The sequence below is a fragment of the Lissotriton helveticus genome, chromosome 4_1 (genome assembly GCF_964261635.1).
Source record: "Lissotriton helveticus chromosome 4_1, aLisHel1.1, whole genome shotgun sequence".
Lineage (NCBI taxonomy): Eukaryota > Metazoa > Chordata > Amphibia > Caudata > Salamandridae > Lissotriton > Lissotriton helveticus.
In genome coordinates this window covers 1,188,263,676-1,188,279,164 of record NC_136063.1, presented here as the reverse complement: position 1 = coordinate 1,188,279,164, position 15,489 = coordinate 1,188,263,676, and the positions used below count along the sequence as shown (strand labels likewise).

Genomic DNA, 15,489 nt, shown 5'->3' with positions numbered 1-15,489 from the left:
CCTCATCTCGCTCTTCCCTCGCCCAACTTCTAGTCTAAAGCCTGGTAGCATACTATCTATTATAATAATACAGCCCAGGTAGTGGTGGTATAGAATGACGCACTTCCAAATTCAAAGGTATAGCAGTAATAGATTTAGTAAGTCCGAGTTCTTTTTAGTCAAATAGAGGTGCCCCTCGAGGTGACAATGATATCCCACTACCACAGATGTCGGCTATAACTGAAATCCGAAGGAAATCAGTGATAGGAAGTTTACTACACAAATAACGCACCTCAGCACTCAAGTGATAATAATACAAAGAAGCAATTACTTCTAGGGGCGATAATTTCCCGTCCTGACCTTTTTAGGGAGTCAAGATATTTGATGCTACAAATTCACATTCGCTGTTAGGTTGTATATATAGAACATCCAAGACTTGAAGTGGCTTTGCTGTTATTTAATATCAAAATTCAATACATTCATTGTCCATATAATTCCATATTATTAGTGTGGGTTGTACATCTCATAATTGAAAGTTCTTCCGTGCTTATATCCCAAAAGGAAAGCAGCAGACAGCCGACACATGTTTCGTTACTAAAAAGTAACTTCCTGAAGGCTTTTATTATTTTCTAATGCGTCTTATGTGGCTGAAAAAGTGTCAAAGGAAGAAAGTACTTGAAGAACCTAACATGAGAGGGTAAGTAGCCTCTCAGTCCTATTACTCAATTAGTATTATCAAACAACGCGAAAACCGGTAATCCTTAATCTATAGTTAGGCTCGGCGGTGTCTGAATCATCCACAGCCCGATAATATAAAGTCCAGGATAACAATTGGATGGACCTGAAAACAGCGGCGGCAATGAAAAAGGTCCTCAAATTCCAGCAATATCCGGTGCGTCTTGTTAATAATGATATCCACTATTTATTCATCAAATGATTAGGAATTCAGATATGTCCCTGAGCGGAACCGGCAGACCAACTCTATCACTGACCACGAGAGCTCTGATAGGCTCTTTTAGAAACCGCCGCGTAACATTCAAAGAAAACAACTGCTTTTTTCTTTAAATTGTGGATATCATTATTGACAAGACGCACCGGATATTGCCGTAATTTGAGGACCTTTTTCATTGCCGCCGCTGTTTTCAGGTCCATCCAATTGTTATCTCGGACTTTATATTATCGGGCTGTGGATGATTCAGACACCGCGGAGCCTAACTATTGAATAAGGATTATCGGTTTTCGCGTTGTTTGATAATACTAATTCAGTAATAGGACTGAGAGGCTACTTACCCTCTCATGCTAGGTTTTTCAAGTACTTTCTTCCTTTGACACTTTTTCAGCCACATAAGACGCATTCGAAAATAATAAAAGCCTTGAGGAAGTTACTTTTTAGTAACGAAACCCGTGTCGGCTGTCTGCTGCTTTCCTTTTGGGATGTAAGTACGGAAGAACTTTCAATTATGAGATGTACAACCCACACTAACAATATGGAATTATATGGACAATGAATGTATTGAATTTCGATATTATATAACAGCAAAGCCACTTCAAGTCTTGGATGTTCTATATATACAACCTAACAGCGAATGTGAATTTGTAGCATCAAATATCTTGACTCCTAAAAAGGTCAGGACGGGAAATTATCGCCCCATGAAGTATTTGCTTCTTTGTATTGTTATCACTTGAGTGCTGAGGTGCGTTATTTGTGTAGTATACTATCTATTAAATGCTCTTCGGATCTCAGCACTAGGTAAAAGGCCTGGTCACACTAGGATCTCTTTAAAAAATGGTATGGTGCCATGGATGTGCTACATGTATCAACATATTACAGGAGCAGTAGTCTTCCATCATTACTGAGGACTCACCTTGTTCACCTCTCTAGGTTCAGAACCGTCTAGGGCCAGTTTCTTGTGAAGCTCAGGCCAAGGCTCTAATACACTCTAGACTTTTGCAAGGCTGGTCCAGAAATCTGGAAAACAGGATACTAGATCCTTTTATCTGGGCACGCACAGCAAGGGACACAACTGTGCCCCATACAGGGGACATTGTTGAAACAGCTGTAGGGAAGTGAGATAGACAAGAAAGCCAACTTGTCATAAGCAAACGGTTGATCCAAAGGCCACTCTGGAATACATTGGAAACAATAGCTAGAGACAACTAAAGCTGTCTGTTGCCAAAACCTAAAAAGAAATGTATTCTATAGCAACACAGTGATAATTAAAGCAACAAGAATCTGCAAAGCCAGTCTGTAGTCATTATTAGTAGAAAACATTTGAAAAGGGAAAATAACTGGTCCAAATTTGAAGTGGGACTTTTATGTGACTTTGTATTATCGAAAATTTATTTGGCAAGATCTTTCTTGTAAAGCTTGATTTACCAGAGGTAAATACTGAACTTTACTTCAGTCATCCCTAATGTATGCTGTCCCATTTCTGTTTACTTACTGTACTTTCCTATCTGCGTGTCCTGTCTGCACCGCCACCAGAGTCTTGCGCTCAGATCAGTACTCTACAGTGTAATATAGGAATACTTTAGAGAATGTTTTTTTTAAGTTTCCCTTAGCAGATTTGTTTTGAGAAGCTAGTGCATTTGGCGAGTCTCTCTCTTTGATCTACCATCACAATATATTCGAACCCCATATCCATATCTATTAGTAGTCAGCTAATGGTTCAAACTTAACCACGTCAAAAGAGATGCAACTTACTACATGTTAACACGTTCTTTCAAGATTTATTTATTTATTTATTATTTTTTATTTATTAATGAAATTTGTTAAGCGCAAGCAATTGCCCGAAGGCGTCTCGGCGCTAGAGAATGACTACTCAGAACGGGAAGATACTAAAGCTTTATTGGTTGAAAAGCCAGGTCTTTATTTTCCTTCTAAAGAGGGTAAGAGTAGGGCAAGATCTAATGTCCGCATCAAGTGAGTTCCAAAGTTTAGATGTAGCAACAATGAAGCGGCGGTCACCCCATGAAGCTGTTTTGGTTTGGGGCAAAGTCATCAACAGGGCATTCATGGAGGGTAGTGTTCTGTTAGGGGCGTAGAATGCCAAACAGTTGATGAGAAAGCGGGGCCCTAGCTTACGGGAGGCTTTATAAGCTATACAAAGTGCCTTAAATTTAATTCGATTGTTTACCGCCAACCAGTGATAATTTTTAATCACTTGGGTGATAGATTTACATTTTGGGGTCCCAGAGAGCATTCTAGCAGCTGCATTTTGCACAGACTGTAGTTTACGAATGACTTTCTGTTGAGCGTTAATGAAGAGTCCGTTACAGTAGTCCAGGGTTGACATAACAAAAGCCGTAACTAATGTTTTACCTGAGTCAGGAGGGAGAAAAGGAAGAATCTTTTTGATAGATTTAAGTTTGTAGAAGGCAGTTGAAACTATGGAGTTTGCATGAGCAGCAAATGTTAATTTGTCATCTAGTAGTACCCCCAGGTTTTTAACTTTAATAGTTGGTATAGGCGGGGAACCTAATTTATTGGGCCACCATGCTCCTGGCCAATCGGGGGACAGATTTCCAAAGATCATTACCTCCGTCTTATTAGAGTTTAACTTAAGACAGTTGGTCGTCATCCAGTTGCTGATAGACACCATTCCGTGTTGAAAATTAGCCGCAATTGTATCTCCGTTATTTTTTATGGCTTGTATCAGTTGGGTGTCATCTGCATAGGATGTTAGGCTCATCCCAAAGTCCTTGATAACCCTAGCTAGTTCTGTCACGTAGACATTGAATAGCGTTGGACTTAGGGATGCTCTCGGTGTCCATCAGCCTTTTCTTTAAAATATGTGCAAGTGTGTGAATTTAACAATACAGTCATTACGAATTAGTGTCTCTAATGCCGAGGGTGAGATCATAAGCAGTACATTTGGAGGGTTATTTATGTTTAGTTACTTCAGGTTCCACTTTTGTGATGTTAGAGGTTTTGCAGTAAAACCTTAGCAGCAAAGTAACATTTTTAAGCAATTTACAGATTTGCATTGAGCAGTCTGTTTTGTTGTAAATCTGTATTTTCCTTTGCTTTGTATTTGTAGGATCTTGTAAAACAGATTGAAATGAACATGTAATTATGGATTATGGTGGAACTACTTCAATACATATTTCTGATTAGAACATTGAAAGGTTGAGAGCTCGACATAAGACACTGAATCGTCTCAACCCATAATGGCTAGTGCAAACTTTCTGTTTCACCGTTCCACTGCTTGCCTTTCTGTTTCTCCCTGTTTCTTTTAGATTAAGCACATTCTGCGCCCAGTGAATGGAATGATCATATAGTTTTATTGCTCTTTTGCTTAGGGCTATAACTGTTGCTAAAGGTCCTCACTATCGTTATGTGAAGGCCTCTAACACCTGTTATTCAGAGGTAGCTGGCAGGGAATGTGGGTGCCAGGGCAGGGGGGGGAACAACAATTCTTTTTAAAAAACACTTGCCTTTTCAAAGCCGTTATCTTTCTTCACCTTCTGTCCCTTCTCACGGCCACCTTCTCCTCCACTTCGGTGCCGAAGCCCACAGACTGCCCTAAGCCAATACCAATGCTGTAATGCAGCGCTGTGAGTGGTCTGAGCGTCCTAGTTCGGCGCTCAGACAGGGACTGGGAGTCTGTGCATGTTCCCCACCAGGCTGTGTATTACAGCCTGGTGGGCAACATGCAAAGTGCACGTCTGTTGGACCGGCCAAACAGTCATGCGCACTTAGAGTGTGCCACCACTCCTCCCCCTGGGACTCCAGTCCCACTCGGCCCTAACCTAGCCCTACAGTGAATTTTTTTTTTTAATAACAAGTTTTTTATCACTTTTTTTCCTGCTCTGAGAGCAGTGGGGCGACGCTCCTCCACCTTAGCTAACTTGCTATTATCGCACTAAGCAGCATGGTAAACTGCTAAATCATTGTGTACTTCTCTATTTTCCTGTATCATCTCACTTATTACTCAACAGTGTCTGACAGACACTTACAAATTAAAGGCAATTTGCAAAATGTCCTGCCAATAAAGTTATCAAAAATGATCAGTCGAAATTAATATACAGCCCTTGTCCACAAAAGAACATAAATATGAACCAAAACTTCCAGAAAGAGAAGGTGGATTGAGCTTTCCTTTTACATTCCATTTTGCCATCCATTTCTTTAGGTGCGGGACTATCTTAAGTCACTGCATTCGCGAGATGAAGCCTCTGCTGAAAGGGAATTGCCAAGATGAATGACAAGTGAAAGTCTATAAATGCTCCTTTGGAAAGCACTTAGAATAAGCGTCCTCAGGACCCTGAGAACCGGGTGATAATTGTTTGTCGCCGTCAGTCTCACCTGACACTTGTTAGTATTAGCACTTTGAAGAGAAGGGGGAATGAATATCAGTTTCTAGGATTCACATATTCTTTGCTCAGTCAGACAACAGGTCTCGTGCTATAACTGAAACACAAGTAAGACAACATGAAATGTTCATTTTTTGGAGAGGTAGTAAGATTCCAAGAGAGAAAGCAGAGCAGGATCAGCGTTTAAATTGGTTGGGTTTAAAATGTGTTGAAAGTATTTGATTTTGTAGGCAATACATTCTTAAGCTCTATAAATTAGTGGCCCATAGGCTCTCATTAGGAAGTGATTGGAAAAATTATGTGGTAATACAACATTCAGTATTTCTACTACTGAGAGTCATTTCCCATGTTGCGATACCCCGATGAGGTATTTCAGTGGTCATTTGGGGCCATATTATCAAGAAAGGGCGATATATTATCCAGGTTAACACCAGAACCTGGGCTTTTATGGGAATTCACAAGGGCATATTATCAAGCCCATTATCGCCACTTTAGCGGCAGTTTCCTGCTGATAAAAGCGGCGATATTGTATCGCCCTTTCTTGATAATGTGGCCCTGCGTGTTTTTGTGTGCAGAATGTGGATTGACCAAAGAAATGATGGGTTGTGCACCAATTTCTGTGCAAGGTTCCCTGCGCATATTTCAATAGGTTTTACCTGCTGAAATAAATTTGATGGAGTACTACCACATGGCCCTTCATTATGAGTGGCCTGGTAAATTGGCTGGATTTCCCTCACCCCAGGAGTTCCTGATATAAGGGTACACGTAACTCTGGGGGAGAGTGGAAAATCGAGCGCCGACTTCTTTTACCACTGCCTAATTCAGATACCTTCAACACAAAACTGCTTGCATGATCCAGCCAATACTGCTGAGAAATGTAGGTACTCCCAACATAAAACTGCTTCCTTCATACATCCCATACCCCTCTGTGTTTTGTACTTTTATTTGAAATATTTTCTTGTTTATTGTTGTTTAATGTTTCCACGTGTATACTTGGAATCAGTAAACACATACCGTATATTCCTTATCTCAGTAACAACACACAGCATATATTCTTTATCTCATAAGTAGCTATAGTTGAATACATTTCTACTCTAAAGTTATATTTTGAAAGACAACACACACAGGGCCAGATGTAGGTAATCCCAGATTACCGATTCTTAAATACCGAATCATACCGATTCGGTATTTAAGAACTGGCAATCGGGATGTAGGTATTTTTACCTATTCAATTACCGAATCTGTATTTACCGATTCGGTAATTTCCATTGATTCCTATGGCCTTTGAGGCCCACAGGAATCAATGTCAATTACAGAATCGGTAAATACCGATTCGGTAAAATTAACGAATTTACAAGGGGGACAGGGTGTCACTTTGACACCCTGTTGCACCCCTGATTCTGGCTTGTGTGCAATGTGACACACATACATGCCCTTAGGGCATGTATGTGTGCCACATGGCACTGGTGTACATGCACAGATGTGCATGTACACAGAAATTCATTATTTACCACCAAGTATTATTTGGTGGTAAATAATGAATTCCTAAGGGCCTGTGGCACTGTTTTCAGTGCCACCTACATCTGGATTTACAGAATCTGTAAATTTACAGATTCGGTATTTTACCAAATCGGTAAATATACCGAATCTGTAACTTTACCTATTCTGTAAAGTTAGGCCCCCTACATCTCAAACTCCAAATACTGGTCGGTAACGGCCGAAATCGGCCATTACCGACCGGTATTTGTCGACCTACATCTGGCCCACAGTGCGGAAATATTTTGATTGCAGGTCTTAATAAATTATGTTAATGTATAATCCATTTTACAAAACATATGAGATGTCCAGTATTTGTCAATATATATGTATATGGGGAAAAAACTATTGACTAGATGAATTTCATCATATTTTCAGGTCATTCAGACAATAAGTGCGACCGACAAAGACGATTCTGCCAATGGACCAAGATTTCATTTTTCTCTTGAAGGGGAGCCCTTATTGAATCCCAACTTCACAATCCGAAACAATGAAGGTAAACAATTTAATATATCTCCTCAGTTTGTAGCTAATACCAAACAGCAACAATGTCTGATAATCTACTCTGTGATGATCTTTTGTAACTGTAATGATTGCTATATACTCAAAATATTTAAATTTGTGGTATGCTTTTGTTGTTGGTAATTAAGAGGTTGAGGGTTTGGCAGATGGGATACTCTGTGGAAACCTGACAGAAATTCTGTCCATAACACTACAATTGTCGAAAGTTATTATGCATTTGTGATACGGTTGATGGCACATCCATAACATTTGTCATGGAGTACCCTGCCCACAAAACTCTAGGGCTCTAACTCATGTTTAACACTCAATCAGTTATTTATGAGGTATTGGGCGCATTTTGGTAGTCTAGATATAATTTTACAAATGTTTCCATCACAGAACAGAGGCAAATTGAGCTTTGTGGAGGCATGCAGACAGTGCAGGTGAACTTATCAGTCTTAAAGAGCTGTAGGATTTTTGGTGGGTGTGACTGGAAGGATAAACCAAATTTCTTACTTCAAATGAGCAGCAAATGCATATGCATGGTATGTAGCTGACTGTAGCAAGTACTATTTGATGTATTTGTAACACATTAATTGCACAGTCTGGCTTCCATGGGTGCATGATCAGAATGTTGTGTTAATGTGGGTTGTGGTAACAAGGAATATTGGATGTAACATTTATGTATAGAGTCAGTGCAAGATAATTTCATGAGTGACATCGGCATATCTCAGCTTAAGCATATATTTGAAGGCAGTTTAAACTGATTTTTTATTTTGGCACATCTTCACAAAGCCCAAATATTCATATCCACAAAAGAGAGGATATAGTCTGCAATTTAAAAACAAAGTATTAAGTAAAACATTTACATTTTTGAAAATCATATTATCCGAGCAGAAAATGGGCAAGTATCATGCCCAATAAATAGCTAATATGCTAAAAGTTTTAAAAATGCACTTTTTGTTGTCTGCTTCATATCAATTTGTGCTCAGATGTTGCTAGAAACTGGGTCTCTAATTGGCAGAGGTAGGAACCCTGTCCGAGTAGGGACCATCATCCTTGTCAGGGTACGTCATAACACAACCTAAATTATCCTGTGCTCTCCATCTGATAGCTTGGCACAGAGCAGGCATGCTTAACTTAGAAAGCAACGGGTAATGCATTTGTGCAATAGCTCATACAGTAACCCAGTGAAACAACCACTGAAAGACTTCACAACAGTTTAGAAAAATAAAGTATGGTTTTCTTAATAAAACACAACCAAAACAACAAGAACTCACTGTAAGGAAGTCCTGATATTGAACTTTAAAGAAATAAAAGCAGTCAAGCACTTAGAAGCCAGAAGCACTAAAAATGGTACTTTAGGTTGCGCAGCACTGTGGCAAAGTCAAAGTTCAGCCCGACTGCGATTGAGGGCCGGCCAGCTACTGTGCCCACACAGTCGACATTGAACGAAGTCACTTTCCTGATCGCAATCAACGAGATACCTCAAACTTTTCCACCCCGGTGAGGCTGATGCGTCAGTTTCGAAGATGGATGCCCAAGTCGAGAATTGCTGAGCAATGCGGAGGTTTCTGCCACATCATCGAGGGCATGCATCGATCTCACCAAGCTGTAGTGGCTGCGATACGCTGTCCGAGGGATCAATCTCTGGATGCAAAGTGCAGTTTCTGAAGCAATGTGATGATTTTACTCCTGCAACCCTGTTGATTCGGCAGTTCTGCTACATGCAGATAGGAAATGCATTGAAAATCCATGGTGAAAGTATCTGGGCCACTTCCGGTGAGCTAGACACAGGTGCAGAGGTAGAGACCTTGATATCCCTGAGTCTCAAGCAACAGTAGGCTAGCCAACAAGCCCTTGGAGATCACTTGGAAGAAGGCAGAGACCAGCTCTCCTTCAGCAGAGTCATAGAGCAGCAGGGCAACAAATAGAAAATCAGGCCTTCCAGATCAGCAGTCCAGTTGAGTCCTTTGAGCAGCACAGCAGTTCTTCTGACAGAGGTTAAGGTGTATATGGATAAGTGTCTGGTTTGTTGGGGTCAGAGACTCAGTAATTACACCCAAATATGCCTTCAAGGTGGGGGAGACTTTAAAGGATGGCTTCGAAGTGCACCAGTATTCCTTTTAACCAAGTCATGTCTACCTGGTTACACGGGTGTAATCAGTCTTTTGTGTGGGATCAGTCCACTACCCTTTGAAGTGTAAGTGTGAGCCCCTTCCTGCTCAGGAAGGGTCGTCAGAATGCAGATGTATGTAGATGGGTACCCAGCCGCAAGTAACCTTCCTTCCTTCTAGGTCTTAACTCTATTGTTTGTGCTACTACACTCACCACATTGTGCCTTAGCTCTTTATATTGGCCTACCTACTATGGAAGAGTCATTGAAACCTTAGGACAACCTGTTTATTGCTGAGGATTAGGTTACTTGTGATAGCCATTTTCTTACACAAGATTCCCCTCTTTTTTGTAGTTTGGAAATTAAAGGATAAATGTGTGATTAAGAGCTGTGCACATTAATGAAAGTAATGTGTTGTCTACATAATGTGATGATATCAATTCATATTTACAAAGGGCCCAGTTGTGCTTCGCTGACTGAAATGTATGATTAATGTGAAAAAAGGATTTCTCTGGGGTAAGAAATTACAGACACCAAAAACGCATTACGAACAAGCATATATCACCAAACATTCCACTCAGACTTCAATTAGCACTGGCAAATCTGGACCCAAAGAACAAATATAAGCACATGTTCAAAAACAATCACTAATGTTACAAAGTTATTTTTATTTCAAATCAAGTAAAAAATTAGCATAATAAAAACCAGGATTAACTAATAACCCAGATTAAAAATTATATCTCAACAAATTCATACATTAGAAACCAATCATTATAAATATTCGAGACAAAAAAACAAATCAGACAGTAAAAACATCATAACTTGGTTATCTCGACTGAATCAACTGTATTCGAGTCCATTAAAAATTCATATAATTAGACTGAAGTTTTCCTTAAATATAACCCTATTGTCAAAAGCTTTGACGTGTTTTGGTGGCTGTAGTTTACATATGAACCACCTTCCTCAGACATCAATAATTCTAATCTCTCCTATTCATGATACATATTCATATATGCCTTAGTTGCGGATGCTCAATAATAGGCCACAATCTTTATTAGGTGTGGGATCGGGATAAAAACTGTAATAAATGTTGATTTACTAATTAAAAAGCCTTACTGCCAGAGGTTAAATGATCCTCAAGTCTTGCTAAGGGACCAATAGTGTTGCTGCCCTCCTAGAATTATTGATGTCCTGAGGAAGGTGGTTCATATATAAACTACAGCCACCAAAACGCGTCAACGCGATATATGATTGTTTGTAATGCGTTGTTGGTGTCCCTAATTTATTACCCAAGAGAAATTATTTTTTCATATTGATTATATTTGGTACCCTGTCTCTTGGTACATGGGACCAGTCCATTTTTGCTTCACTCGAAATGTATGATTAGCCTGATACAAAAAAATTGAAAGGAAGATGGTAAACATAGCCTTTAGCACACCCCTCCCAATAAAGATCTGTAAGAGTCCTACAAATAGGGCAACTGATGGTGTAATGCTGATCTTGCATATTTTTGCATCTAAAAAACACACTGGTAGGTGGAGTGCAGGAGGAGCACCATATAACATGTCTACTCTTGAATCCATCAGTAAGAGGAGAATAAACAAGGGCTTTTTTTTGTGTGCATTCAACATGCTCTAACCCAATCCTCAGCCATCTATTGCTGAGAAAGATGTGCTCATAGAGTGAAAAAGTGTTAACATATGTTGTCTTGTTGATATTCCCTGTTTATGATATGAGTGAATGTATGCAAAGTATTTGTTTATTTGGTGAGCTTCTCGTGATGGGCCCTTAGTAGCTCACACCTTTCCATAGACACGTACATTCTTCTTTGAACTGTATGTATTGGACTGCTTTGTTCATTTGTTATATAGATATACAATTTCTCTGAGAAAGCATGATACATTATTGCAGTTAAACTATATATATGCTGAAAACTCTCAATATACAAATATATTGAGGGAATCTGTTGTAATCACAGTCTTGTAGCTTAGTGTAGTTTAAGTTGATTTTTTAAGATTAAGATGTAGGTTGGTAGAATCAAGTACAGAAGCTCCACCAGGAGCAGCCTGCCTGCTGCTCAGCTAATACTCCAACTGTGACACTTCACCACACAGGTACACAAGCCTTCCATCCATCATCACCACACCAACATTTCACTCAGAAGACTCACTGGCTGAGCAGATAGGGTTCCAAGGTAAGAGGGGAGATGCATGAATACACAAGCAAGATATAACACAATCACTTGTGAATACCACACAAATAAACAAGATAAAAGTAAAGAAAAGCAAAGCTACTAAATAGTATGGACCTAAATGTTTTCCATGATTATCAAGGTCTTTATATCTATCGTTCACTGCAATAGTTATGGTTTTCCATTCATCTTGATCTAGGATTGCGATGTTTATTTTTTCATTTCCAAATGTAAACAGGAACTTGAAGCAACATTGTGTATACTTTTCATTTTTCATTGCACACTACCATTTACATTCATATTTTCATTGAAAGCCTTCTGTAGATGTAAGAATCTAGTTGGCTCAAAGGAAGCGTTCAAGATAGTGCATCCAAGGTGCCATATAGTGGCCACCAACACCTCACCCCTGAGCAGCTTTCTGACATCCTGAACTTCCACAAGGGAGTGTTCAAAATTCTAATATAAACATAAAGAACACACAAGAAGAAAACCCCACACAATTTTTTTCAATTCAATTTAATTTTGTGTTCAATGTTTCATAAAGGCTCAATGTGTTTGTCTGCTGTACGCTGATTACATTAAATATTTTTTTTTTTAGTTAAAGAATGCCCATAATCTTGCAAGTAAAGACATATTAGCAGCCTAAAAATCAGGGTATTGTTAGGGTGGGATTGCATTTAATCCCCTCACCCAGCCGGCTGGTCAAGCTATTTAATACCTGTACATTTTTAGGTTTTGTATGTGAGTCTATTGGAAGGTAACACAAGAATCAAGGTTGACATAATTTCTGGTCACAGAAGTTCTGTTTGCTTTATTACAGTGGCATAGGGAACTGTCAGGGACACTCTTTAAAGACTACCTAAAAAGCGAAAAATGCAACTATAATATTGTATGGCATAGCTGGATCATGATACAAGCAATTACATTACAAATTTACATTTACACAAAATTGAGAGGAATATTTGAAAGAGAGTATTTGAGGTTTGCCACTCCCTCTTCATGTAGTATCAGGATAGAGCTGGGATGCGAGCTGTAGTCTCAAAAGGCATTGCCCAGTTTATTTTTATACTATTTTGATTTACTTCTGTCCCTTGAAAATAAAAGTAGGGCCAACATTCTTTCCTAGTTCCTAGTTACGCGACCTCTCTCTGTGATTTTTATCTTCATACAAAGCTTTTGTTAAACAATTATTTGGTGAAAAAAAAGAAAAAAGGTTAGTACATTTTCCTTGAAAATATAAAGGAAGAGTGCTTTAAAAAGAGATGGGTACTCTGAGACTTTTGCTGTATATCAAATTCATTGGGATAATCTGACACAGTTGGAACAGGTGGTTATAACAACCAACACAGTAAACTGTCACATTAGTCCAAATAGTTCTCAGTGAGTGATTGAGGCCAGCAAACCTGGCAGTTGTTTGGCAAATTGTTCCCCCCAAGAGAATTTTGTAATTCTTAAATTTCTTTCCTTCTCATCGTCCTTCTTTAAATCTTTTATCTGTCTTTCTCACAATCCTTTTTTGAATTTTTCATCTTTCTTTCCACCATTTCTGTAATTTTTTCCATTCTTCCACCCATTCTTCTTCATGGATTTCCTTCCATGCATCCATCCATCTGTCCCTCATATTTATTTTATCTATTCTTTCTTCTCTCCATCCTTGTCTTTTTCCTTCCTTCTTTTTCATTTCTCATCCATCTATCTCATCATCTGTCTTTCTTTTCATCCAACTTGTCTTCATTGTTTTAATTGATGTGTCAATCTTCTCACGATTGATTATTCTTCCCTCATTCATCTTTCTCTTCAATTACCATCCACCCACCTTTCCAGCCACTGTTTTCTCTATGCCTCCCATTATCATCCTCTTTATTCCTCTTCCTCTCCATCTATCCATCTCTACATCCATATCTCAATTTCATCCTTCTATTCACCCCCTTCTTTCCACATTTTCCTCCCTTCCTCTGCAAGAGATTGTATTTATGATCTGCTTGGCAAGCAAAATCTTGATCAGAGTCAAACAAGATCACCATGTTTGTGATTGCCTTTTAATAAAGCCATCTTTTTTGTTTTTCTGTTTTGAAATGCTAGGCAGTGATCCCTTGTACCACTGCCTGCTCTTACAAAATATTTGTTTCAACATTCACAAAGGGGAAGGGGTCCAGTGGGGATCCTTTCCAATTTGCAAATAATTCACACCACACTTGAGGTGTCGGTAAAAAAATAATTCATGATTTCCAACTGTAATTTGATTGCCAAACTTAATACATAGCTTGGAAATTTGGTATGTGGCCAGGATGCCCTAAACATGCCTCTTCCAAATCTCTAAACTCAAATTGCGATTCGGTATCATGTTACCAAATTGCAATTTGTCTTTTCTACATATAAAAAAGCATTTATGCAGTCAGAAACCGCCCTATTCTGCAAATCCAACAGCAAAAATAATTTTATAGGATGTTTTATCTTCATTTTAGAGTGGATGAGCTCAAGATATTGCAAATTGAAGATCTTGATCAGGGCTGGACTGGCTACCGGGTATTTTGGCATGCTGCCGAGCTGGGGGTTGATGTGACTGCGGTGGGGGCTAAGTTTGTTGATGGGGACCTGCATGTGCTTCGAAAGAAACAAAGTAAAACGAATTTCGTTCAGCACATGCAGGTCCCCATAAACAAAATCAGCCCCCAGCTCGGCTGCATGCCAAAACACCTAGTAGCCAGTCCGGCCCTGATCTGTATTAAAAATGAAGGTTGCCAACAGCTTCAGCATATTTTGAACTATTTCTAAATGGTAATGAGTGTTTTCGTTGTATAACCTACTAAGATTGTTGACGCTTTATGAGACCATTTAAAGAAAGTACGACACGGACTGTGAAAAAGGCATGTCAGGCAATGAAGGGAAATACATTTCATGTTTGCCATCGCCTTTTTAATTGATTTAAAGTGTTAAATGTATTGAAATTAATTATGTGTTTCCTCACTGTGAAGAGGAAACTGAATTTTTATAAATAATTATACTGGTGATATAGACAGGGCCCTTGGCAGATTTTTCTTTCTTTTGTTTGAAGATGGTAATGATTTTTCCCATTTTAATAACTTTAATTTACTATTGTTTTTCATCATTAGTCCTTTTTCAAGTCTACAGTAACTGGACAACGCTAAGGAGACGAGACATTTCTAATGAATTTATTCGGTCAGTCAATCACCATGCTGCCCGAATTTTTAAAGACCAGTTTAGGGAAAAATAATACATACCAGAGAGGCCTACCTATTTTAAACTTGAATCTTAAGCCTTTTTTAGTATAGGACAAAACTCCCTGCAGTCACACCACGGAAACTTCCCACATGCAGCGGTTCAACATCTTGTGCCCACGCTTTGTTTCATGCCTGGTGGAAAAAATAACGTTTTTAATTCATCTTTTATTTGGTCTTGTGGGCTGGATCCAATTATTGTTGATCTTGAGAAATTATCACCAAATCTACAGAGTTTTCTTACATCGTCTGGCAACTGTTCACTACCCATTTCTATATATTCCCCTTTGTCGGTTAACCTCTCTCTAACAATTCTTTTGTCAGGCGTGTTTCCAGATTGATACTCGGGAATACTGGAAAGAATATATATTTTCGATTATTTGCAAAACAGGTTCCCACAAAAGATGCACTTGTCACTCTTTTTTAGAGTAGCAAGTGGTGACTGCTTATGCCTACTGATGGTCAGAAGACCTTCGGTGAGTGTATTAGAAAACAGCGACTTCTGTAGCGTTATAAGCATAATACAGAGCGTCAGTGACCATAACACTGGCCGTTACCTTGACAGAAGTACTAGAATATAACACTCATGGCATGTGCACCCATATTTTACTGAA

At 39.0% G+C, this 15,489-nt stretch overlaps 1 protein-coding gene across 1 annotated transcript in view; it reads left to right on the top strand.

Moving 5' to 3' along the window:
• The window catches only part of CDH18 (cadherin 18), a 2,258,828-nt gene that overhangs the window by 1,931,488 nt on the left and 311,851 nt on the right, over window positions 1–15,489 (top strand). Inside the window, exon 12 of the mRNA XM_078687769.1 lies at window positions 7,207–7,324. Within this exon, the coding sequence (XP_078543895.1) occupies window positions 7,207–7,324 (118 nt within the window). The remainder of the gene's footprint in view (window positions 1–7,206; window positions 7,325–15,489) is intronic.